The sequence below is a fragment of the Phascolarctos cinereus genome, unplaced genomic scaffold (assembly GCF_003287225.1).
Source record: "Phascolarctos cinereus isolate Bilbo 61053 unplaced genomic scaffold, phaCin_HiC Scaffold_4;HRSCAF=312, whole genome shotgun sequence".
Taxonomy (NCBI): domain Eukaryota; kingdom Metazoa; phylum Chordata; class Mammalia; order Diprotodontia; family Phascolarctidae; genus Phascolarctos; species Phascolarctos cinereus.
The window spans coordinates 89897116-89921756 of record NW_027555847.1 but is presented as its reverse complement, the minus strand read 5'-3'; the positions used below and the strand labels follow the sequence as shown (position 1 = coordinate 89921756).

General features: G+C 41.6%; 1 protein-coding gene across 1 annotated transcript in view; it reads left to right on the top strand.

The window, feature by feature from the left end:
• The window catches only part of CCDC13 (coiled-coil domain containing 13), a 123379-nt gene that overhangs the window by 90622 nt on the left and 8116 nt on the right, over window positions 1-24641 (top strand). The window contains exon 14 of the mRNA XM_020999130.2: window positions 13496-13650. Within this exon, the coding sequence (XP_020854789.1) occupies window positions 13496-13650 (155 nt within the window). The remainder of the gene's footprint in view (window positions 1-13495; window positions 13651-24641) is intronic.

The following is a 24641-nucleotide window of genomic DNA, read 5'->3' as shown; positions in this document are numbered from 1 at the left end:
CCCCCCCTTTTTAAAAAAAACTCTGTGTGTGTCTTTCTATTTCTAGTGTGTGTCACTTGTATAAAACAGATTGTTATATTCTTGGTTTCTTATCCATTTGGCTGTCTCCTTCCATTTTATGGGTGAGCTCATCCCACTCACAGTCACATTTATGATATTTGAATTGTTTCTTTGTGACTGTTTGCAATATTTTCCCCTTGACCTGGGAGCTCTGGAATTTGGATAAAATATTCCTGGGAGTTTCCATTTTGGAGTCTCTTTCAGGAGGTGATCAGTGGATTCTTTCAATTTCTGTTTTACCCTTTGGATCTAAGATGTAAGGGCAGTTTTCCTTTATAGTTTTTAGAAATATGATGTCTAGAACCTGTTTTTGATCATGGCTTTCAGGTAGTTCAGTGATTCTTAGATTGTCTCTCCTTGATCTATTTTCTAGGTCAGTTGTTTTTCCAATGAGATATTTCACATTTTCTTCTATTTTTTCATTCTTTTGATTTTGTTTTATTGTTTCTTGATGTTGCATGGAGTCATTAGCTTCTACTTGCCCAATTCTAAATTTTTTTTCTCTTTTGGTGAGGCAGTTGGGGGTAAGTGACTTACCGAGGGTCACACAGCTAGTAAGTATCAAGTGTCTGAGGCCGGATTTGAACTCAGGTCCTCCTGACTCCAAGGCTGGAGCTCTATCTACTGCGCCACCTAGCTGCCCCTCCAATTCTAATTTTTAAGGAATTATTTTCTTCAGTGGGCTTTTGTATTTCTTTTTCTATTTGGCCAATACTGCTTTTTAAGAAGTTCTTTTCTTCAGTGAATTTTTGTGCCACTTCTACCATTAGATCAATTCTTTTTTATTTTTTTAGGTGTTATTTTCTTCAGTATTTTTTGTGCTTCTTTTACCAAGCTGTAAATTCTCATTTCATAATTTTCTTTCATCATTCTCATTTCTTTTCCCAATATTTCCTTTACAACTCTTATTTCTTTAACTCTTCCAAGAATTCTTGTTGGGCTTGGGTCCAACTAAGATTTCTCTTTGAGGCTTTGGTTGTAGCTGTTTTCACATTGTTGTCTTCTTCTGTATTCGTGTCTTGATCTTCCTTGCCACCATAATAGCTTTTTATGGTCAAGCTCTTTTTTTTTTCTGTTTGCTCATTTTCCAGTATATTTCTTGACTTTGAACTTTATCTTAAAGGTGGAGTCTATTCACCTGGGTATGTAGACGCACTGTCCCAAGCTTCAGGCTTTTTTGTGTGTGTGTGTGAGGCATTTAGGGTTAAGTGACTTGCCTAGAGCCACACAGCTAGTGAGTGTTATGTGTCTGAGGCTGGATTTGAACTCAGGTCCTCCTGACTTCAGGGCCAGTGCTCTATCCACAGCGCCACCTAGCTCCCCCAAGCTTCAGGCTTTTTCAGGCTGCTGTTTCCAGAGATGTTTTGGAAGTACTGCAAGTTTTTGGTGCTCCCAAGGGGGTGTGATCTGGAGAGAGCTGTGGTTATTACTTTCCTTGTCTGCACTCTGGTCTTTATATTTACTCTCTAGCTATAAGTGTTAGTACTCCTTTCTGCCCTGAAATTGTGACCAGGGCCCCTGCAATCTTATGACTGACCACAGGCACTCTTCTCTGCCCCGGGACTGTGACCCAGAATGTCTCTGAGGTGAGCATTCTCAAAGCTGCTGCTACTGCTGCATTGTTGACGCCCCCCTGTGCATATACTCCATACAGGCGTCTTCCCCAGTGTCATAAATCTCTCCTGCTGACCTTCTAAGTTTTCTCAGGCTGGAAAAATGTCTCACCCTGACATTTTCTTGGCTCTGCCATTCCAGAATTTAATTTGAGGTGTTATTTTAAAGCTGTTTGGAGGGGAATGTTGGGAGGGTTTAGCTGGGTTGTTGCCTCTAATCTGCCATCTTGGCTCCATTCCCCCTTCTCCCCGCCACTCTCTAGTTCTAATAGATCTGGGCAGTTTTCATTTATGATTTCTGGAAATAGAGTGGCCAGAATTTTTTTCATCCCCATTTTCAGGTAGTCTGATGATTGTTAAATGATCTCTGCTTGGCCTGTTTTCCAAGTCATTTGCTATTGGCAGCAGATACTTTATATTTGTTTCTATTTTTTCACTCTTTTTTTTTGTATACTAATATTTCTTGCTGTCTCATGGAGTCCTTGGTTTTCTGTTTTGTCTTATTCTAGTTTTCAAAGAGGCCATCACTTGGGTAAGGTTAACCTCCTTCTGTCCTAAGTGTTTATTCTCCTTCCTATTTTCCACATAAAATTTATTTCATTTTTATCTCATTTCTTCTGGGCATTCATGTAGTTAGTAGAAAATCAATTTTTTTTCTTCCTTTGAGTCTCTGCTTGCAACCGTTATGGAATTGCTCTGTCATTCTAGGTTGGATTTTGGATATCTTGTGACTGTATTAAAAATTTTTATAGTGGTCTTAGAGTCCTGTGTTTTTTCATTTCTCCAGCCTTAGTTCTTGAATTGGGGCATTGTGACAAGGCCAGACACTGCCTCCCGCTGACTTTTGGGGTTGGGTGGCTGACTCTGTTTGCTCTCAGGCTGGATTCCTGTACTGACTTCAACTTCTCAGGGTCAGATTCACCTTCAGCACAATAGATCTTCAGGGCTGTCTGCGGCATGTTAGGGCAATGTGCCATTGACCCCAAAGCCCTTGGGCCTGGGGTGTTCTAGTCTGAGTTCTAACTTGGATTGATTACTTGCATGGCTGGTTGCTTCCAAAGTCTCCTGCTGTTGGTTTCTCATCACCTTGGGGCTTTCACAGGAAGTCCTCTTCTCTTGCTGCCTCAGGATAGAGAGCCTTGCGTGACTGTCTCTGGTCATACTGGGAGCTGCCATCTTGTTTGCCTGTATTGGCACTGACTTTTCTGGGGCCCTCTCATATTACCTGTGGACTTCTGGTTGATTTGACGTGCAGTTGTGGGGTAGAAAAAGTCATTTACTGTAGTTTAAGTGGGTTTTTTATCACCATATATTCTAGTGTGATTTTTAGGTTTGTGCTAGAGTAGCTATATGAGAGTTGGGTTGCCTGCCTTTTTTCTTTATTTCCTCTTTAGTTGTGAGTTCTCCTTTTTCATTTTTGATAGGAACAATTTGATTTTCTTCCCTTTTTAAAAATCAGGTTAACTAAGTCTGTTTTATTAGTTTTTCCCCCCAAAGACCAACTTGGTCTTTTTGCTTTCTGTTTTATTAATCTCTTCTTTAATTTTCAGAATTCCTACTTTGTTCTTTAGCTGAGGAGTTTTGATTTATTGTAAATATGTGTGCATATATTTTTCTCCTTTTAAGTTAGTCTCTTTTTCCTTAAACTAGTCTGATCCCAGTCTCCTCCCTCAAATGTCTTTCTGTCTGTTTCTCTTCCTTATCTTTCTCCGTATTTCTCTGTATTTGTCTGTCTGTCTCTCTGATTTTACCCTTCCTTAAACTTAGTCCTGTCTTTACCTCCCATTTCATCCATTCTTCTATTTCTATGATACTCATTTGTAATGGCCCTTTCCAAGAGAAGTTGTTTTCATTTAATTCTTGCCCCCACCCCCTTTTAAACTTGTTTCGATTTCTAGGATACTATTGAATCTGTTCCCATCAATGTAGGAAATGCTTAACAGAGGCAGAGATGGGCAATGGAAATTATTCTGTTCCATTTAACCACTTAACACTGAGTAGTTTTTACAAATGAATTTTTACTTCAAAGATTTAACAAGAACAAACATACATTTCCTCCCCCCTTCAGCACCTTTTGGTATATGCTCTTCCCTACACCACCTTAATCTCTGGGGGAGTTGGCTCAAAATTTAGGTTAGCATCAGTTTCACTAAGTTTACATTGATATGACATAGCTGCTTGTTACCGGGCTGGAGTTCCAAAGGTTACTTCCAAATGTCACTCCTTGTTCTCAGAGCATTGATGCTGGGCTTGCTGTGAAGCCTTGACTCTGGAACTACAAGCTACTGAGGGAAGCTCTACTCATAATCATCTCTCGAGGCATAGATATTACCATGGCTGCATCTTAACTCTGAAATGACAGTGTGCCAAGGAGCCCTCTAGACCTTTCATATACACAGGGTTTTAAGGCTTCCTTCCCTCCTTTTACCAAGCTCTCCCAAGAGTGTTGAGACAAAAATCAGGAGGCTGAAGCTGACAGGTCCTTTTGAATGACTTTTCATTCTATGGTATTAGTTGATGCCACTCACAGAATGTTCATTCACGCTTTATCTCTCCAAGATACTTTCCTGACATGTCATCATGATTCTTCCAGAAGAATCATCTTAGCAACCTTCACGTGGAGAGACACCATCTCAGGTGGTCTCAACGTGTACCAGACCCCCATTATATTAGTCTTATTGATTTCTTCCTAATGAATTCTAATTTCTGTCCATTTAAATTTTTTTTCCATTTAGTTCTCTGCTCTCTGAACCATTCTGGAAGTTTTTTGGAGCTGTTCTGTTGTCGTTTAAAAACATTTTTTTTTCAATGAACAAAAATCTATTTTCTCTCCCTCCCACCTTCTTCCTTCATTTAGAAGAAAAAAAAGAAAAACAAAACCTTTATAACAAATATGCATAGTTAAGCAAAATATCTATGTTGTCAAAGCTTAAAAATATTTGTCTCTTTTTTGTACCCAGAATCTATAACTTCTGTGTTAGGACGTTGGTAGCAGGCTTCATCATTGGTCCTTTGGAATTATGATTGCTCATTAAATTGATCAGAACCCATAAGTCTTTCAAAGTTATCTTCAACATTGTCTTTACAATGTTCTTGTATAAATTATCCTTCTGATTCTACTCACTTTACTCATTCACTCACATCAGTCCATACAAGTCTTCCCATATTTCTCTTCTTTCTCTTTTACCATTTCATCAAATAGTATTCCATTATATTCATATACCATTATATATTTAGACATGTGATATATGTGTGTGTGTGTGTGTGTGTATGTGTGTATTTTCCCCAAAAATTGACAGGGACTGTACTTTAATTTCAAGTTCTTTGCCACTACAAAAAGACTTCCTATAGATATTTTTGTACATATGGATCCCTTTCCCTTATCTTTGATCTCTTTGGGGCCTAGGCCAAGTAGTGGTATTCTTGGCTCTGCTGTTGTTACGGGGGGCTTTGTAGTATTTGTCCTAATAGCTTCATCTCCCACAGGAGATTTTTAACTCATTTCCCATTGTTGTGAAGTTCTTGTTAATTGAGATAGCTTTTTTCCTTTGAACATTTATCCATCTCTTTTCCGCAGTCAGCTTTTATCTGTCCATCAGGGACACTACTGATTTTTCTGTGGTGCTCCTGTGGTAAACTTGCTTCTTCTAATCCTTTTCTTTCTGTAGACCCAGGCCCTTCCTACATCCCTGATGCTTGTATCTCTCCTTGTAGATCACCAGGTTTGGACAAGATGTACGGTCCTCCAGGAGAGAGGACAATCCAATGGGATGTTGCTTTGGTGAGGTTTAAGAGGCCATTTAAGAGGTATTCTCCATCTTTCCCAGTCTTTTCTGGGCTTCTACCTCTTATTTGAGGTATGTCCTAGGCTGAGAAGGGGATGGAGAGAAATTGCCAAGAAAATTGCTGAGGTGACACTCTGAGATGCCTTTTGCAGTTGGGTCCCTTCTCCATCTTTCTCTCATTTCTTCTACTGAAAGGTTACTTACTCCTGAACTTCAATAAAAGTTATGACCAGTAGCATTCCTGGACTCTTCCCTCATCCACAGTCTTCGCCTCTCAAGATCCACACATCTCTCCAGCTTCCCCTTTCCATCTTTTTCAACCTCAGGGAAGGTTTGAGTCATGCTGAGGGAGCAGAGTAATCCTTAGGATACTGCCATAGGATTAACTCCAAAAATTGGTCCCTAAAACCACAGACACCACCAGGCACTTGGGGCTAATCTAGCAGTAGCAGCCACAGGCTATGTGTGGTGGAGGAGAGGAAGAGGCAGTCCTGGGGGTGAGCAAGTCAGCAGCAACGGGCTGGTGACTTGGTTGTCCGTTATTTTCTCAGAGTAAGAATGCTAAGTTATATGGTAACTTCGTTCCTTTTTCTTCTTGTCAGTGCTGTATTTGCTCAGTTTGGGGGCATATTTTTGTTTATTTGGGGTGGTGAACAGGAAGAAGTACCCTAGGTTACCTCCCATTCCACTATCTGCACAGGATTCCTGACTCTCTTTTCATTTAATTTTCTCCTCCCCCCCCCCTTAATTGAACTAATTAAATACCCTAGATCTAATCTTCATTCCATTATGCCAGGTGGAATGGTAACAAACTAGCCTTTCTTTGCACTTCTAGATGTTCAAAGTACTTTCCTCCAGCAATTCTGTGAGCAAAGTAGTGCAAGTATTATCATCTCTATTTTACAGATAAGAAAATTGAGGCATAGGGAGGTTAAAAGGTTCTGCCTTGATGACACTGTTGGTAAGTAGCCGAGTTGGGACTCAGACCCAAGTTTCCTTCCCCAAATCCAGGGCTCTGCCCTTTACATTACGCTGCCTTCATGGCAGGCTAGAAGGTCCGGTTGGACTCAACTCCTCTAGCCACAGATCCCAGGAGAACGGGAAGATGTGAGGATGGGAAAGACCCGGCTGTCCCTGCAAGCTTGGGCACCGTTTGCTTAAGGAAGCAGAAGACCGCGTCAGTTTAGTCCTGTTAGACTTTTCCTCATGTGATTTCCTTTGAAATGGATTTCATCGTGAGTCATATGTCATTTGTGGTCATCATCGGTACGCCTTTTTCGATATTTCAGAAGATGCCTAACTTTTCCAGTGTGGCTTCTCCCTCCACTGACACAGACCACAGCCCTGCATTGCTGTTTCATCATCTGCCGTATTTGTCATAAAATGTCATTGTTTCATGGCCAGTCCTCCGGTGAGCTTAAGCAAAGTGCCTGGCACATAGCAAGCACTTAATGAAATGTTTATTGAATGAACGAATGAATGATGAGGAGCCTCCCTGCGTTTCACCAGGCTCGTCCTCAGGGGATGGATGCCTGTCACCACTCTGTGCCTCTGATTTTCACAGGAGCTGCTGGAACTTGCGTACTGTTGGCATTGCTTTTAAGGCAGCGTGGTACAGTGGAGAGGCTCTGCCTCAGACCCTCCCTGTCTGGGTGACCATAAGCAGATGGTTCCCTTTTATAAGCCTCACTTTCTTCATCTGTAAAATGTGGATACATTACCTTTGCACTCTCCACCTCCCAGAGTTGGTATAAGGAAAATGATTTGTGAATCATAAAACGCAAATAAGAATATATGCCGAAATGTCGTCGGCCTCTAGCACACATTGAGAAGATCATTTTCACTGGCACGGGGGCTAGTGGCTCCTGGCATGTGCTGAGTCGGCAGAGCCCAGGGCCAGATATCGTCACAGGCAGATTCCTGTTGTGACCTGACCAGACCGGGCTCCTTCTTTGACTCCCTGAGGCAGACAGGGCAAACAGGTCCCCAACAATAATCTTTGCTTTCTTGGAAGACACACGTGACCTTCCTCGCCTGTATGAGTGCTATTGCCATCTGTCTTGGAAGTTGGAGGCTGCCATGTCCTTTCCTCACATTCCCTCAATGACTCCAACACTAATCACAGCTGCCGTTTCTTTGGTGCTTTGACATTTACAAAGCACTTTCCTCACCCAAACTCTAGGGTAGTAAATAGTGCAAAGGTACAGATGAAGAAACTAAGGCTCATAGCTGTAGAGGGACTTGTCTGTGGTCACACAATTGACCAGGACTTGAACTCAAGACTCAACTCCCAATCCAGTGCTCTTTCTGATATACTATGTTGAGAGTGACATACATTCCCCCTGGAGGGACGGGACAGAAAGGGGCTGGGTCCTTGGCATGCCTCTTTGTAAAGAAGCCAGCTTCTTCATGAGCTACTTCTGTCCAAAGTGACTTAAGTCCACTGGGGCTCTCTGGGGGATGTTTTTGTGTTCTTCCTCTCTCTTGGCCAGTTTTGTGTTTATCGTCAGTTCAGAATGCTGATTGAGCCCCTCCTCAATGCAGACCCCTACTCTGGGTACTCTGGGGAATCGAAGGGAAGTAGGGGTCTGCCCTTGCTCTCAAGAAGCTTGAGATATGGTTGAGGAGAGAGGACATATACAGAAAAACACTAGAGATGCTTTTGTAAAATTCAAATCACAGACTGCTTCATAGAATCCAAGCTCCTGGGAGCTGTAAAGGATCTCAGAGACATGCATCCCACTCCCTATCCAAAGCAGGAATGTTTTCTGCAGCATCTCTAGCCAGTGGTCATCCAACTCTATTCAGATACTTCCAGTGATGGTGAACTCATCCCACAGATGTCCCATTCCCCATTTGGGTAGCTCTAATTCTTAGTTATATTTTTTTCCTCTTAATGAGCCCAAATCTTCAATAACTTCCTCCTATTATTTATTCCTAGTCCAACCTTCTGAGGCTAATCAGTATAGGTGTAATGTCAGTATAAGTGATAGCCTTTCAAGCAATCTCCTCACCATCCTGGTTATCTTCCTCTGGACAATTTGCCAATAAATACTTTTGGTGATGGTTGTGGTGGGGGGAAATGCAGAGCCAGGGAATGATCAAAATCAGGTAGAATCAATCAGGAAAAGCTTCCTGAAGGAGGTGAGTTTGGGAGGAAGTAGAAGACGTGGATAAGAGGAGGGGGGCATAAGGCATTCTGGATGAGGAATAGAGTGAACAGAGATGGGGTGTGTGTTGGGACAAGGCAATACATGGCAAGTAGATTCATTTTTCTGGAGCTAAAGTTCCATGTAGAGACATCATGAGAAATGAGACTGACAAAAATGGAGAGTTAATTGGTAGAGAGGCTTGGAAAGTTTGATTAACTTCATTCTCAACACTCCTAAACAGGGTCAGTTTCATCCATATGGGGTGTTCTTTCCATCTGTGCAGATTGTGATCCCTCCATACTAATCATTTATTAAAAAAAATTTATTAGCATTGTGCCGATTCCTATGCCAGGTGCTAGAAGATGACACAAATTCTAGATTTTTACATACTCATTGTCTTTATCAAACTTAGAATTTAGTGGCAAGGAAAAGATACACCCACAAACAACTATAATATACATAAAGGAAGTAAAAAAGGTGCTATGTGAGGTGCTAGAAGGAAAACCACACCAGCACGGGCATCAGTGAAGGCTTCCTGGAGGAGAGACATGGAGGTTAGTTGTTGTTTTAATTTAATTAAGTTTTTATTGATATCTTAAGTGTCTTACATCATCATAGTTATTCACAGTACCCCTCCCATGCCTCCCCCTGCCAGAGAGTCATCCCATACAACAAATAGTATTTTTTAAAGAGGAAAAAATAATCAGTACAACTGATCAAGACATTGAAAAAGTCCAAAAACATGTAAAATGTGTAACACCTAGCTCCCACCTCCATGAAGAGGTGAGCTGAGGGTGTCCTGAGCTTAATCTTTAAATCATGGGTAAGGATAGCTGAAAAAGGGAGAGATGGATTTCTAGACATAGAGAACAGTGAGCAAAGACACAGATGTGAGAAAGGGCAGGGTGTAGGATACTTTCAGATGTCTGCATGATGTATAAATACCCCATAGATAATTCATAAACACAGGACTAAAACAGGGGTTCTTAACTTTTATGTCATAGATCCCTTTGGCAGTGTCTGGTGAGGCCTATAGAACCCTTTTCAGAACCACTTTTTAAAAAATAATATTGTATTTTTCCCAATTACATGTAAAGACAATTTTTAATATTCATTTTTTGTAGGATTTTGAGTTCCAAATTTTCTCCCTTCCCCTCCCCTCCTGCTTCCCTAAGATGGTAAGCAATTTGGTATAGATTGTATATGTGCAATCATGTAAAACATATTTCTGTATTAGTCAGGTTATGAAAGAAAAAAACAGAACAAAAGGGAAAAAACACATGCACAAAAATTGAAAATAGTATGCTTTGATCTGCATTCAGACTCCATCAGGTCTTTCTCTGGATGTGGATAGAGTTTCCCATCATGAGGCTTTTGGAATTGTCTTGGATGATGGTACTGCTGAGAAGCGCTAAGTCCATCATAGTTGGTCATCACACAATGTTGGGGTTACACAGTTACACAGTGACACATGTATGCAGGTACAATAGAGCCATATTTTTGAATGAATAAAGTAAAATACATAGGTTTACAAAAGAAACCAATTATATTGAAATAAAGCTAGAATTTTTTTTTTCCCCATACAAGTGCAAAGCAATCACAGACTCCAGGTTAAGATCTCCTGGACTAGAGAGGACAAATGATGAGTGTGGTGGTCTTCAGCATGCAGGTAACATCTGAAAATAAGACAGTCGTAGACAAGCAGCCTGGGTATCAAGAACAACTTCCCTTCCTTAATACTACTCTCAGTTTGTAATGAGAAGGAAAGCCTCAAACTGATGCCCCACAGGTACACACTGAGTCACTGGGGCCCAGGACCAGATATTCCAGGCTGATTCCTGTTGTGACCTGATTAGGCCTGGCTACATCCCTGGCTAATTCCTACTACCCACAGAAAAACAAGATGAACAGATCCATGACATAGGATCCTTGATGTCCCAAAACACAGCGCTAACAGCCCTAGAGTCTGAATCCTAGAGAACGAGATGAGAGGGAGATACAAAAGCTCACTCACGAAAAAAGTGCTGGCTAGACCACCATGATGGCAGAAGCTCTCTAGGTGTTATGACCCTGCCTCAACCTCCATGTAAAAAATCCACCTCAGTTGTGTTATATATTTGCTTTGGTTTTTCTAAAACCAAAATATCTATTCTCTAGATTTTCTGGTACCTAACATGGATCTTCTTTTACCCACTGACACTGGGAAAGGATTGCAGAACAGCTGGACTAAGACAACTGATAGCACATGTGATTTTAATTGTAGTTTACCTTTATTTTTAAATTTTTTTTTTACTGATTTTATTTACTTATTTTACATTCTTTTAAAAGAAGTTTGAGTTCCAAATTCTCTTACTTGCTCCAGCCCCTCCCCCAATCCCTTGAGAAAGTAAATAACATGTGAAGTCATGTAAAACATATTTTTATATTAGCCATGTTGCCCTCCCCACTGCCCCCAAAAAAACAAAAAAAATAAAAGTAAAAAATATACTTTAGTCTGCTCTGAGTTTTCTCTCTGGAGGGGGATAGAATTAGTTTATATTTCTTTCTTTCTTCTTCTTCTTCTTTTTTCTTTTTTTTGCTTTTTGGCTAGGGAATGGAGTTAAGTGATTTGCCCAGGGTCACATGGCAAATGTCAAGTGTCTGAGTCCGGACATGAACTCAGGTCCTTCTGACTCCAGGGCCAGTGTTCCATCCACTACACCATGTAGCTGCCCCTAGTTTATCTTTCTTTAAAAGAAAGGATGAGTGTTCGTCTCATAAATTAGTACCAATGATGTCCAAAATTTTCATTTGAGTTTTGTTGCCATACAAAGTGGTATTCATTTATATGGGTGCAATAAATTGTAGCAATGTTGATTTATAGCTCTCTTTCTCAGTTTTATCCCTTCCTTATTTGAGAATCAGGACTAGTTTTATCTCATAGAAAGGGTTTGTCAGATTATCTTTTTTTTTCTGTTTTTGAAAACAAGTTTATATAGCATAAGGATATTTTATTGTTGTTATTTGGTTGTTTCACAGAATACATTTTTAAATCTATCTGGTCCTAATGATTTTTTTCTCCCACAGGAATTCATTTATGGATTGTTCAGTTTTACTTTTAGATAGTTGGCTTTTAAGTTATCCTCTTCACATTTTGCTGATTATGGTATTTTACATTTTTGTAGATGTTCATCCATTACCATTCAAGTTTTCAGTTTTGTTGCCATATAATTTGGTATCATAATTTCTGATGATTTTCTTTATTTCCCCCAGTTGTTATGAATTCTGTTTTTTAATTTTTTGCTTTGTTTATTTGACTTCTCTCTTTTATGAAATTAGCTAATTAACAAAATAAATTTTGTTCATTTTTGAAAAAGAACCAGCTTTTTGTTTTAGTAGTTCAATTCTTTTTCTTTAAATATTAGTTCATTTTGTTTAAGTTAGCTTTCTTACTTTTACTTTTTAAAGAAAAACCCTTTTGTATCTATTTTGGGATTATTTGTTTTGTGGTTTAAACTGAATAAATTTTAAAAAATTTTGTTTCTTTGATTTAGTCTTTGACCCACTTATTATTTAGAATGTTATTTTTAGGATATTGTTAAGTATTCATCTTTTGTTCACATTTCCTTTGTTCACATTTTATCACATTATCATCAGTAAAGAATATGCTTAAGTTTTTGTCTTTCTGCATTTGTTCGTGAGTTCTTTATGCCTTTGCATGTGATCAGCTTTTTATCTGAGAAATACGTATATTCTCCAACATGTACCCATTCAGAAGTCTCCATAGAGCTACCAAATTGAAATTTCCCAAAATTTTCTTCATGTCTATAATTTCTTTCTTGTTTGTCTTGTTGTTAGATTTATTGAACTTTGAGAGAGGGCATGTAGGACCTATACTTGGAAACATAAGTGACAGAGGATGTAATGGCGAATAATGTGAAAGAGGGCTGTAAAAGCAGGGTTTAACTAGATTGTGAAGAGCCTGGAATGCCAAGATAAGGAGATTAGATTTTATTTAGTAAGCAATGGAGGGTTTTTGAGTAGAGAAGCGACAATCTGATTAGAGCAATGCTGCTAGGGGGAGTTCATCCCTCCTTCCCCCCTTTTCCCCAGATGTTTTGGGAAGCAATTGTGAGTAATCTGAATAGCCTTAGCAGCTGCACCCAGAGGGAATTGTGGTAGACTGTGATAACTGGGGAGAGTGAAAGGTTACTTGTTGTCGTCCTATATTTTACTGTTTCTGGGTACTATAGTCTTCAATGTCATCATCCTTTCTGAACCTCTAGACACATGATGGGCACTGCTAATGCAGGTAGGAGCTGTACCACTCTGGTACTGGAGGAGAGATGGTAAGGAAAAGCAATCTATCTCAGGTTAAACAGAGATTGGGAAATTTTTGCAAACATCCAGGATGGGTGTAATAAGGACTTGAACTATCTTGGTGTAGGCAGTGGGACTAGAGAAAAAAGGTAGGGACATAAGAGATACTGCTCAAAGAAGTTCTTTAAAAATTGTTACCTTTTGTAGCTGCGTCACCAAAAGTTTGTGTCCAAATACCTGCTGTGCCTAGAACCCTGTGCTTGACACTAAGAAACAAGACTAGTCTCTAGCTGTGTGACCTTGGCCAAGTCTGTGACTGGCCCTCTGTGAGCCCCGGGCTCCTCCTCTATAAAATGAGGCAGCTGACCCAGTGGTCTCCAAAGTCCCTTCTGGCTCCACACTTGAGGATCCTGATGAGCATTCTTTCAGGACTCGAGAGTGATTAACCAGCAAATGAGGTGCCCTGGGGACGAAGCCCCCCGGGGAATAGAATGCCTCAAGAGAAGCTGTAGCCATAGCTGAAAGAGAACATTCTCCAGGGGAGGGCTGAGAAAGTAAAGTGAGGTCACTTCTGTTTGTGCGTCAGGGTCGATGAAGGGAACAGCAAACTTCTGGAGACCGACAAGAAGCTGCAGGAGGAGCGGCACAGATGTGTCGTTTTGGAACAGCAGCTGGAAAAAACCAAAATGGACACAGGCAAGCCCACGACTTCCCAGAAGTCAGCGGCAAAGACCAAAGCAGGTAAGAAGCCGAGAAGTCCCGTGGACAGAGATAGCCTATGGGAGGGGACTTGTTACTCTCAGGAAGGTCTGTTTCCTATGTATGAGTTCCCTAGGGAGAGATAGAAAAAAGAATTTCCTAAAAATTAGAGCAATCCCAGATGGGATGGTTGGCTGCAGGAGATCACGAAGTCCGCGGTAGAGAAGGTCTTCCAGCAGCACAGGCCGAACGGCTGCTTGTTTAGGATATTTACAAGGTTATTCCAGTTCAGGTAAAAGCAGGGGGAGGTGGTCTCAGAGCTTCCTTCCAACTCTAAGATTCTAAGAGTCTGTGATAATTTATTTATAAAACGGCAATCTTGAAAAGTTAATTCCCTTCCATAAGAAGGGGTTGGGTGTTTTTGTTTGTCTGTTTTTTCTAGTTATCGCAGCTGAAACAACTGGAGTTGTCTCTAGAGATAATAAAAATAGCTTGCATTTCTTTCTATAGCACTTTAAGGTATTTCCTCACAATCTTCCTGAGAGGTAGGTAAAGCAAGTATTATTATCCCCTTTTGACAGATGAGGAAACAAAAACAGCATGACTTATCCGGGGTCATGTAGCAGGTGAGTCCTCTTCTTGCCCCTGAAGGTCTCCTAGTAGAGGCTGTATGACCGCTTCTCAGAAATGTCATAGAGGAGACTCCTGTTCAGATACAGAATTGTACTAGATGTTCTCTTGTGGTCCCTTCTCCCTGAAGACTTCTGTCACTAAAGTAATACCTTTATTAACAAAGAGAGGGCATTGCAAAGTCCCTTAGTAATAAAATGACCGACATTTTATTACTGGAGATAGAAATACAGTAGGAGGCCAGGGATACGGGCAGGATGTGAAGTCTTTCTCTGACCCACTCTAGCTGGGTGCTCCCTTCTCCCCTCCAGGTACACCAAGGCCTAATGGCACAACAAAAATAACACTCTGTGTGGAATCAGAGGACCTGGGTTTGAATCCTGGATCTGACCACAACTAGTAGTGTGACTCTGGACAAGCCAGTGGACCATTCGTCTGGGCCACATTTTCCTCATCTGTTAAAGGGGTAGAAAGGACCAGTTGATCTCTAGCTCTGGCCCTACCAGGGCCAAAAGTTGCAGAGACCAGTATGATGAGGACTCAGAAAAGGTCATTGGGTTTTAGCAGTTTTGGTCACTATGTAAAGAGCAGATTTGGGCAAGTGGTGTCTTGGAAGCAAGATTTAGAAGTGATTAGGAAGTGAAAGCAATGAGTGTAGACCTCTTTTTTTTTTTTTAAGAGATTTTTGTTATAAAAAGGGGGGAAAAAGCATGACAAATTAAGGAATGATAGAGTTAGGTGAAGGTTTTTTTTTTTTAGAGCATGAGCATCTGAGATGGAACCAGTTGATAGGAAGAGATTTCCTTTCCTGTATGGAATGGATCCTGGCAGTGGGAGTATAATACCTAGAAACGGTAAAATGTCAGAATGAGAACTGGTAACAAGTTACTTTCTCCCCCTATTAGAGCCCCTTCTCATTTAGTGCTGCTGAGCCAGGAGGCCTGGTGAACACTTGTATCATAAACCATGAAATTTAGATCTGGAAGGGACCCCAGAGATCATCTCCTTAAACCCCCTCATTTTATAGATGAGGAAGCCAAAGTCCATAGTGGTTCAGAGATTTGGTCAAGATTATATTGGTAATAATAGTGCAGCTGGGCTTCAAATCCAGCTGGCCTTGACTCCCAATCCAGTGCCCTTTCCATACCATGTTGCCAACTCAAGTACTCAGAACTGGTTTATGGAACTCCTTAAAATCCTGCTCACTCCCCATGATCTGTTTGAAATTTCACCTAGCTGAAGGTGAAATGGAGAGTGGAATTAGAGGGTACATCACATTTTAAGGTCTGTCAGCATCCATGAAAAGCTATTGCTGGTGATGAAGTAATTAGACCCCCTGTAATTTATTACCACTGAAATATGATCATCTGCTGCTATAAATACGAAAGCTTCACTAACACGGTTAAAAAAAGAATTCACTGCAGCATGTTAACATTTTATTCCCTTGATCAGACTCTTCTATGGCTTATGGACTATAATCCTATAAATGCCTAATGCCATGAAACTATTCACATCCCTGGAAAGAACTTCTCATTTTATGTTTAATTTAATGAATTAATAAAGCCCTGAAACAGAGGGTGTTAGTCAGGATGAAGTATTGATTTGCTAAGAAATCACCAGCAGAGGCTTTGTTGTTCTGCTAATAAGTGTTGTATACCCAGATTATAGTCATAAGTCATGTGGGTTATAAGACTTAAAGCTGGGAGGGACTTTAGAACCCAGAACCCAGAATGTTGGAACTGGGAGGGACTTTAGAGGCCATCTAGTGCCAGGGGTCCATGGGGAGATTTCAGGAGGGCCTTGAACTTGGGCGGGATAAAAATTACCTCCCTCCCAGCTCCAGCCCCTGGGTGTGTGTGTGTGTGTGTGTGTGTGTGTGTGTGTGTGTGTGTGTAGTGTGTGTGTGTAGGTGTGTGTGTGTAGGTGTGTGGGTGGGTGTGGGTGTGTGGGTGGGTGTGGGTGTCCCCTCTGGCAGTCTGGTGAAACCTACAACCCCTTCTCAGAATCATATTTTCAAATGCATAGAACAGAATACATGGAATTATAAAGAGACCAATTATACTGAAATAGAGTCATCAAAATATTTTTTAGAAATTCACAGCCCATTCAGATCAATCCATGGACATCTTGGGATTCTGTGGAACCCAGCTTAAGAGCCGTTGCTGTAACTGAAATTTAGTGTTTTCTTCAATTTTGAGTTTAGGAAAAAAAACCCAAACCTTATTCTGAGAAGGATTCCATAGGTTTCCCTAGACTGCCCAAGGTATCTGAAATACACACAAAAAGGTTAAGAACTCCTGCTCTAGTCCAAACTCCTCATTTTATATATGAGGAAACTGAGGTTTGGCAGAAGGCAGAGGATTTGTTGCAGCCCACATTGCCATATGAATGTGTTGGTGCTCTTCTCACTCTGTAACTATCTCTCTCTTCTTTTAATTTCATTCTCCTGTCTCAGCTATTGAGCTAAAACAATCCTCCCTATCTGGGACGTGGTTTACCTTTCAGAATCACTGAAACCTTGGTGGAGAGCATGACTAGTCCCCCACATTTGTGGATCAGTCTTAGCAGCCTTCTTTTTTGGGGGGGGGTTAATGGAACAGCCACCTGTGTGTAATAATAAGCCCTGGGGGTTCTCCTGCATTTATTGATTATTACACCCATCTGGCCTCTACTCAAGTCCTTCTGCAGTGTCTTATTATGTCGAGGAGGTACCCAGGGGTCTTGAAAACCATTTCAGTTCTGACAGGTCCTTCCAAGCAAGAAAAGCTTGGGGATACAGACCTAGTGATGGAATCTTTTACCTTTTAGGTAGGACCAGCCTGCCTAAGTGTGGAGAGACTCTTCAAAGGAGGGTTAGCCACTGCTTTGGTAACTTTTTTGGCCATGGCAAAACATCCCATCAACAAAGACAGTCAGTCAGTCAGCAAGTATTTATGAAGCACTGATTATTAAGTGACAGAGGTAGAAGGCAACGGTCTGCCTTGGTTGAGGGAGTAGTTACTGAGTCATACGAAGATAGTACTTTAAAAGCACTTATAAAGTAAATGCTTCTCCACCCTCAATTGTGACCCTTCCAAGTTCCCAAATAAGAGTTAATGCAAGGTTGTCTCAATGGAGTCATTGCTACAATCATGTCAATGAGCTATCAGTCTCATCAGTGGCAGCCTATATATTGCTACAAGATGCAAGATTGTGCAATACTGAACTTATTGGCCACACACACACACACACACACACACACACACACACACACACACACACATGCATCCTGAGGGGCTGGAGCCGGGAGGGGAGGTTCTTCTGCTCCTCAACCCAGTTTTCCCTCCACAGATCTAAGTTTCCTCTCCCATTTGTCTTTCTTGGATTCTTATGCACTCTCTTTTTAAATTCACTTTTGATGTTGTGGGAAAAGTATTGAACGTGAGTCAAGAGACATGTGTCTGAATCCTGGCTCCAGCACTCACTAGCTGCCTTACCCATAGCAATTTCATTTTTCTTGGAGAGTGCTGGACCTGGACTCAGGAAAACCCAAGTTCAAATCTGTACTCAGACACTTATTAGCTCTATGACCCTGGGCAAATCACTTAGCCCTGTTTAGTTTCCTCATCTGTAAAATGAGCAGGAGAAAGACATGGCAAATCGCCCTAGTATCTTTGCAAAGAAAACCCCACATGAGGTGACAGAGAGTCAGACATGACTGAAATGACAGCAATTGAGCAACAATTTAGTAGCTGTGTGGCCTTGAGCAAGTCATTTGAACTGTTTGCCTCAGAGTGATGGGAAAGTGTAGGAAGAGCAGAAAGGTTGTGGGGAGGGTCTAGGTTAGGGAGGACTTGGAACGCCAAGCAGAATTGTTATATTTGGTCCTGGAGGTGATAGGCAGTTGCTGGAGTTTACTGAGGATGAGGGTGGGAGCAGGCAGAATATGATATGGTCAGACTCGTGCGTTAGGAAAATCATTTTGGTGGCTGAAAGGGAGATGGAGGAGAGTGGGGACAGGCTTGAGGCAGAAGAGAATGGGCCGTGTCAGGAATCTGTGGATCTCCCTCACCACTGGTCTTCACGTGTAGCCTCAGTGACCACTTGCCAGGGATGCTGTACAATAAAGCCAGGCTCAGATAGGGCTTACCTCTGAGGTCCCTTCCAACTTCTGTGATTCTCTGAGAATCAGTACTCAATTCCTACACATCAAACTCTCTTCATTGTTGACTTCCCATCGTCATGGTCCCGTCTTCTACCTCTTTTTTCCCTACCTTTCATCCTCCCTGCCACCTGCCCCATGGTATCTTTGGCATTTCATCCCACCTGCCCGTTAGGGCTTTATTTCCTGCCTGGACAACAGAGCCACCGAGGGAGGGGCTCAGGCTGAGATGATGTTTCTGTTGGTGCTGACTTGCATCAAAGCCAGAACTCCCAGCTTCTGATGAAGGGTGTTTTCTATCTTGTGGGTGCCAGAATTCTAGCCTGTGCTTGTCACCATTTAAGCTATTTCTTAGCCCCAGCTATTTATTTTTCCAGAGGACAACAGCTCAATGTGATCAGTAGCACAGGCATTATTTGACAGAGGAGGACACTGAGGCTCAGAGAGTCCAAAAGTTTTGCCCTGGGGTTATAGATCATGTTAGTGGGGCATTGGGATCATCAGGTACTTGAGGACCATAGCTTGAATGAAAAAGCTTGCATGAAGTTCCTGCTCTGTGCAAAGTACTGTACCAAGCAGTGAGGTTACAGACAGAAAAGCAAGATGGTGCCTGCCCTCATGGAGCTCTCATTCTGGTAGAGGAGACGCCTATAAAATCAGAAGCAAAGGTCCAGTGGTCCTCAATGGAGAGTGACAAAGCAGGTGGAAGAGCATCTTAACGCCATTTCCACTAATAAAGCCATGTCCCTTTCTGACGCTGAACCATTTGACGATGGAATTTAGTGACATGTGTTGTTTTTTTTTTTCCCTCTGGGTCCTCGGTAGTTCTAGCTGCCAAGGAGGTGGGGGCTTCACCACCTGCAGAGGAGGTCTCATCTCCACAAGGATTGCTTCCCTGAATGATGACTCTGGGAGCTGGGCTTAGAAGCAGGACCACCAGTATGGGAAGGGGAGGGAGTACTGCTATTTCAAGGGCTCATGGCCTTAGGTGCTCATCAATGGATCATACATTTAGAATGGAAGGGACCTTAGAGGTCCTTGAGTCCAACCCCCTTGTTTTACAGATAAGGAAACTGAAGCCTATGGGAGTTCAGTGATTTGCCTAAGGTCACATAGGTAGTAAGTGTGATCCTGGGATTTTTGATCCACAAAATGCTTTCTTTACAAAGGCCACACAATAATTACAATGCATGGAATATTATTTCTATTTTATGGATGAGAAAATGGAATCTCAGAGAGATTAAGTGAGTGACCTCTCCAAGGTCACGCAGCGAGTGCTGGAGTTGGGAGTGGAACACAGATCTCTTGACTCCAAGTCCAGTGCATCCCTTTGCTACACCAGACAGTCCTTCCAAATCAGTAATCCAGACCTCTCTCAATGAACATCAGCAGAATCAACCTGAAGACGTTTGTTTCCACTTGGGTGAACACCCCAGGCTAGAACGGGTCAAAAGGGTCGACTTGGTGGAGCGGTGGAATGGAGGGACTGCTTGGTTTTCATCTTTGTGCCCCTACTGCCAAGCTCAGGGACTTGCATACAGTAGGTATTTAATATTCCTTGTCAAATTGGCAAGGGAGGACGAAGGCACTGTCCAGCCCGGGTCTGGTAATCCACGGAGACACATATAAGAGCCTCCTGCTCTTTTCAGACTTGCTGAAATGGGCAGCTGACGACAGAGCAGCTCTAATTGCTACCCATGCTTGAATGCTAATGTTTTCATCCTGCCCCATGCTGAGCATCCTGGCAGATGACTGTGGATAGAATTCTTGCAGATCTAGCAAATGGTGAGGCCCTGAAAACTCTGCCCTGCAATACATACATACATACATACATACGTACATATATATATATACATACATATATATACATACATACATACATATATATACATACGTACATACATATATATACATACGTATATATATACATACATATATATACATATATACATACATACATATGTATATACATACGTACATATATATATATACATACATATATATATACACACACACATATGTGCAAGGGAAAAAACCGATCACACTTCCTTCTGCACAAATGAAGCCACTCTAGCTCTGGACAGCAGACATTCTGGCTGCTCTTGAGATCAGAAGGGCCCACACATCTTATCTGGTGTTCAGTGTATCTTTATTCTCTGACATTCTTCAAACATCCCATCTGTTCTCCTTCCCCTTCTTTATTCTTTCTGAAAATGAAAACCTTCCAAACTAATTAAAGAGGACATATCCTTTCCACATTGATAAGTAGCAGTGACCTCTGCAGAATTCTAGCCGGTCAGATTTGGGAGGGGTATTAGGATATAGAATGCCAAAGAAAGGGTGGTGCGCGTCATACTGATCATATGATTCAGCACTTTAATATTATTAACAAAAGGAGATATTTATATCTGATGGGTAGTGCAATTATTATTATTATTATTTTTACAGAGGAAAGTGGGGCTCAGATAGATCACGTGATTTTCCCAAGTAACTGAGCTGAGACTGGAAACCAACTGGTCTGACTCCTGGTCAAGCAGCCCTTGAACAGTGCTGAGCACAGTATCTGGCACGTAGTAGGACTTGCATTTGAAATATAAGGAAACGGAGGCCCAACTAGAAAATGTGATTCAGCTAAAGACATACACATAGTTAGCAGCAGAGACACGCTGGAGAGAGGTTCTCCACACATCCAGTCCAGTATTCTTTCTATAAGATTTTTGCAGGTTGAGTGGTATTTTGTTTATAAATATGAATGTGATTTTCAACAATGGCCATAGGCACTCTGACGAGACATGAAAAGGCAGATGGAAGACCTCTGTCTTGAACCTGCTCCCTTTCTTACTATCAGCTTGTAGCCTCCTGTTTCCTGCCAAAGTTCTATACTTATCACCCTCACTTCCCCACCCACTCATTCACTGCTCAGCCCCCTATAGTCCCACTTCTATCCCTGTCTGTCTCCTGAAACAACCTTCTCTAGTCACCCTGATTGCCAAATTCAGCGGCCCTTTATCAGTCCTCGTCTTCCTTAATTTTCTGTGCCATCTCATGCTGTGGACACACACATATGTACACACAGACACAGACACACACACACACACACACACACACACCCCATGTTTTTTTCCTGGATACTCTTCCATTGCTTTTCATGATGCTGCTCTGTCCTAAAGCTCCTCAGACCTGTCTGACTCTGCCTTCTCTGACCCTTCCTTACCCTGGCTCCTCATCTCTTTGTCCCCTAACTATCATTGTCATCTTTATAATAATAGACCTGGCATACATACAAGAGATTTGTATTAGAGGCTACACATTCTTGAGATTGTTGAGGTCTCAATTCTCAAGATATTTAAAAAAGGGAAAGATTAGAAAAATTGCAGACCTTTTTGTTCCTTGAAAAGCAACTGAGAAAATACTACTGGCCCCGGTACCTGCTTTCCATCTCCAGAAAATTGTCCTGAGAATAATCTGAGAATAAAGGCATGAGAGAGGACAGAGGGGTTTCCACAAGCAGACCATGTGTGTGCTGACACAGAACTGATGAAGATGCTTGCAGAATACAAACTGCTACGGTGTTTATTGCTTTTTTACTACCAAAAAAAAAATTGTTCATTAGAACAAAATACCACCATAAAGACTCTTTGCTTCTCTCATGTGTATCTTAAAATCATACAAGGTTACTTGAAAGATAGCTTTAATGAACCTCTAATTCTTAATATCAAGTGAGGTATAATAATAATGATCACAATAACAATAGTAATTGTATCTGTGTAACACTTTAAAGTTTGTATGGCACTTTACATCCCTTAGATCCTCACAACAACCCTGTGAAGTGGGTGTTTGTGGGTGACATTGTGCTAGTTCCATCAGTCCCAAAGACACTGAAGAGCCTACTCAATAAAGTCCGTAATGCTTTTTCAAGAGTGCAGCCTAACCATCCTCAGGGAGCCAACCAAGTGGACAAAGAATGCCTCTTGTCTTTCTAAACTCTAACGCTGATTTAGACGGACAGACACTGGGGTGAAAAATCCAGGGCCAGAACTGAACAGGAGGAGACCAGGTTGGATCGCACTTGGGTGACAATGCAGCTATCTTTTAATGATCCTAAGCCTGAAGATCTGAAACAAAGACAGCCCACCTTTGAAACACCAATATTTTTCTAGTGATGCACTATGACTTGGAGTCATGGAATAATAGTCTCTGAAGAATTAAATCTGTGGGTAGCGCAGAAGGCAATGGAGAGCTGTTGCAGGGGAGAGGGGAATGTGAGAAGGCCAGAGCATATATGACCAAGGAAGAATTAATTGCACAGGCACAGTGAGGTGGAGGAGATCACTAAAGAGATGTTTGACTAACCATGGAGGTAGGCTGGTCAAGTAGCTAGGGTAAGGGACAGCTGATGGACACAGTGAAGAGAGCTAAGGGAGGTTCCTCATATGTTGAGTGGGCTTTCTTTGGGATACTTCAAGGGCCACAGGGATGAAAGGCGCACAAAATGAAGGTTACCATCTGCCCCAACAGAGTGACTCTACGGACGCTGATGAGATCACAGATTCATCTGACATTTGTATAACACTTTAACATTAACATCAGAGCAGGGACAATGTCATTTTTCATTTGTGTATTCCTAGAACTGAACCCAAGGCCTCACACATAGTAGGCACTTAATGAATGCACTGCATTGAGCTGAATTGAATTGACCTGGGCCTGGTGGCTTTAAGGGTGGGAGCTTGTCAGTAGGTTGGGAGGCTGGGAGAGTTGGGTGGAAAGCTGTCTCAGCAGAGGTAGAGGGTGGGGCAGAGAGAGATGAGAGCATGAATGTCTCATGTTGTTTCCTGGCTCTCTCCCTGATCCCTTCCCCCCACATGCCTTTCCAACTTTGGGCACAACTGTATCAGGGAAGGTGATTCCTCTGAACCAAACAGGGACCGGGGCGGGGGGGGGGGAGCCAGGGCCGCAAGCCCTTGCAATAATCCTCCATCTTGCTCTGAGTTTCATGAAGGGAGGGTTAGAGCCACAGGAGGAGAAAAGAAAGAAAAATCCTGCCTCTGCCACTTGGGTGACATTCCAGAGGTCATTTCCCTTCCCTGACCTCAGTGTCCTCACATGTAAAATATCTAAGTTACCTTCCAGTTCCTTGTTCTGATACATCCAAAGATTCCTTCCAGCTCTAAATCGTCTCATTCCTTGACCTGTCTCTGTGGGATAGCTGACTTTCCCTGAGCCATCCAGAGCTGATTTCCTCTTCCTCTCACCACCTACAATGTTTTGATTAAGAAAAATCATTTATTCAGTTCTGCTACAAAGGTCCCTGCCCTTATGGAAATTCACAATCTATTAGAGGGATAAGATACCTATCCAGAATGCTCTGATGCACAGTAATTCATGATAAGTTCATTAGAGGTGCAAATGCTTGTGATGTCTGAAGAAGGAAAGACCCTTAACTTGAATAATGTGGTTTTATTAATAGATATTTCATTCCCTGTTTATAAACAAAGGCATGACTATTTGGATCAGTTAAAGACTTCATATGGATAGATACAAACATACATACATACATATACATAGACAGATAGATACACAGATATATAGACAGACAGATAGATGCACAAAATCATAGATACATAGATAGCAGATAGATACATAGATAGATAGATAGAAAGTATACATAGGTACATAGATACATAAATAGGTACATAGACAGACATTTAAAATATATATGATATATGTATTATATTCTAAACCATAGACATAGGAAAAACATTCTTCTGTGTCTAGGGTTTTGAATATAATAACAATGTCTGACATTTGTGATGTTACCAGTAGCCCAGAAGGAGAGCTCCTACTCAGAACTCATAGGGAACCTAAATTCATCCTAGAAGCAGAAAGATCCCAAAGAAGAGGATTGGGCTTTTCTTCAGCTTTGCACTTTAGAGTAGCACTCTGGCTCATGTCTATAATCTCCTTAACAGGGTCCCACCTAGTAAAGTCTTTAATGTACAAAAAATATCAGATTTAGGATGGCAGTTTGTTTCCTCCACCACAAAAGAGTTGCTTAAAATACAAAAGACTGATGATGTTAACACATTGTCAAGTATTTAAAACACAAATCCATAACCCATCATACCTACTGTGCCCTCCTAGGAGGTAACTTAACTTTGTAGAACTACTCTGCAGACATTTCACATTCATCTTCAGTCTGTCCCATCCAGGCAGCTCAAGAGATCCAGATTTCCTGGCCAGCCTAGTAAAGTTTCTCTTTTCT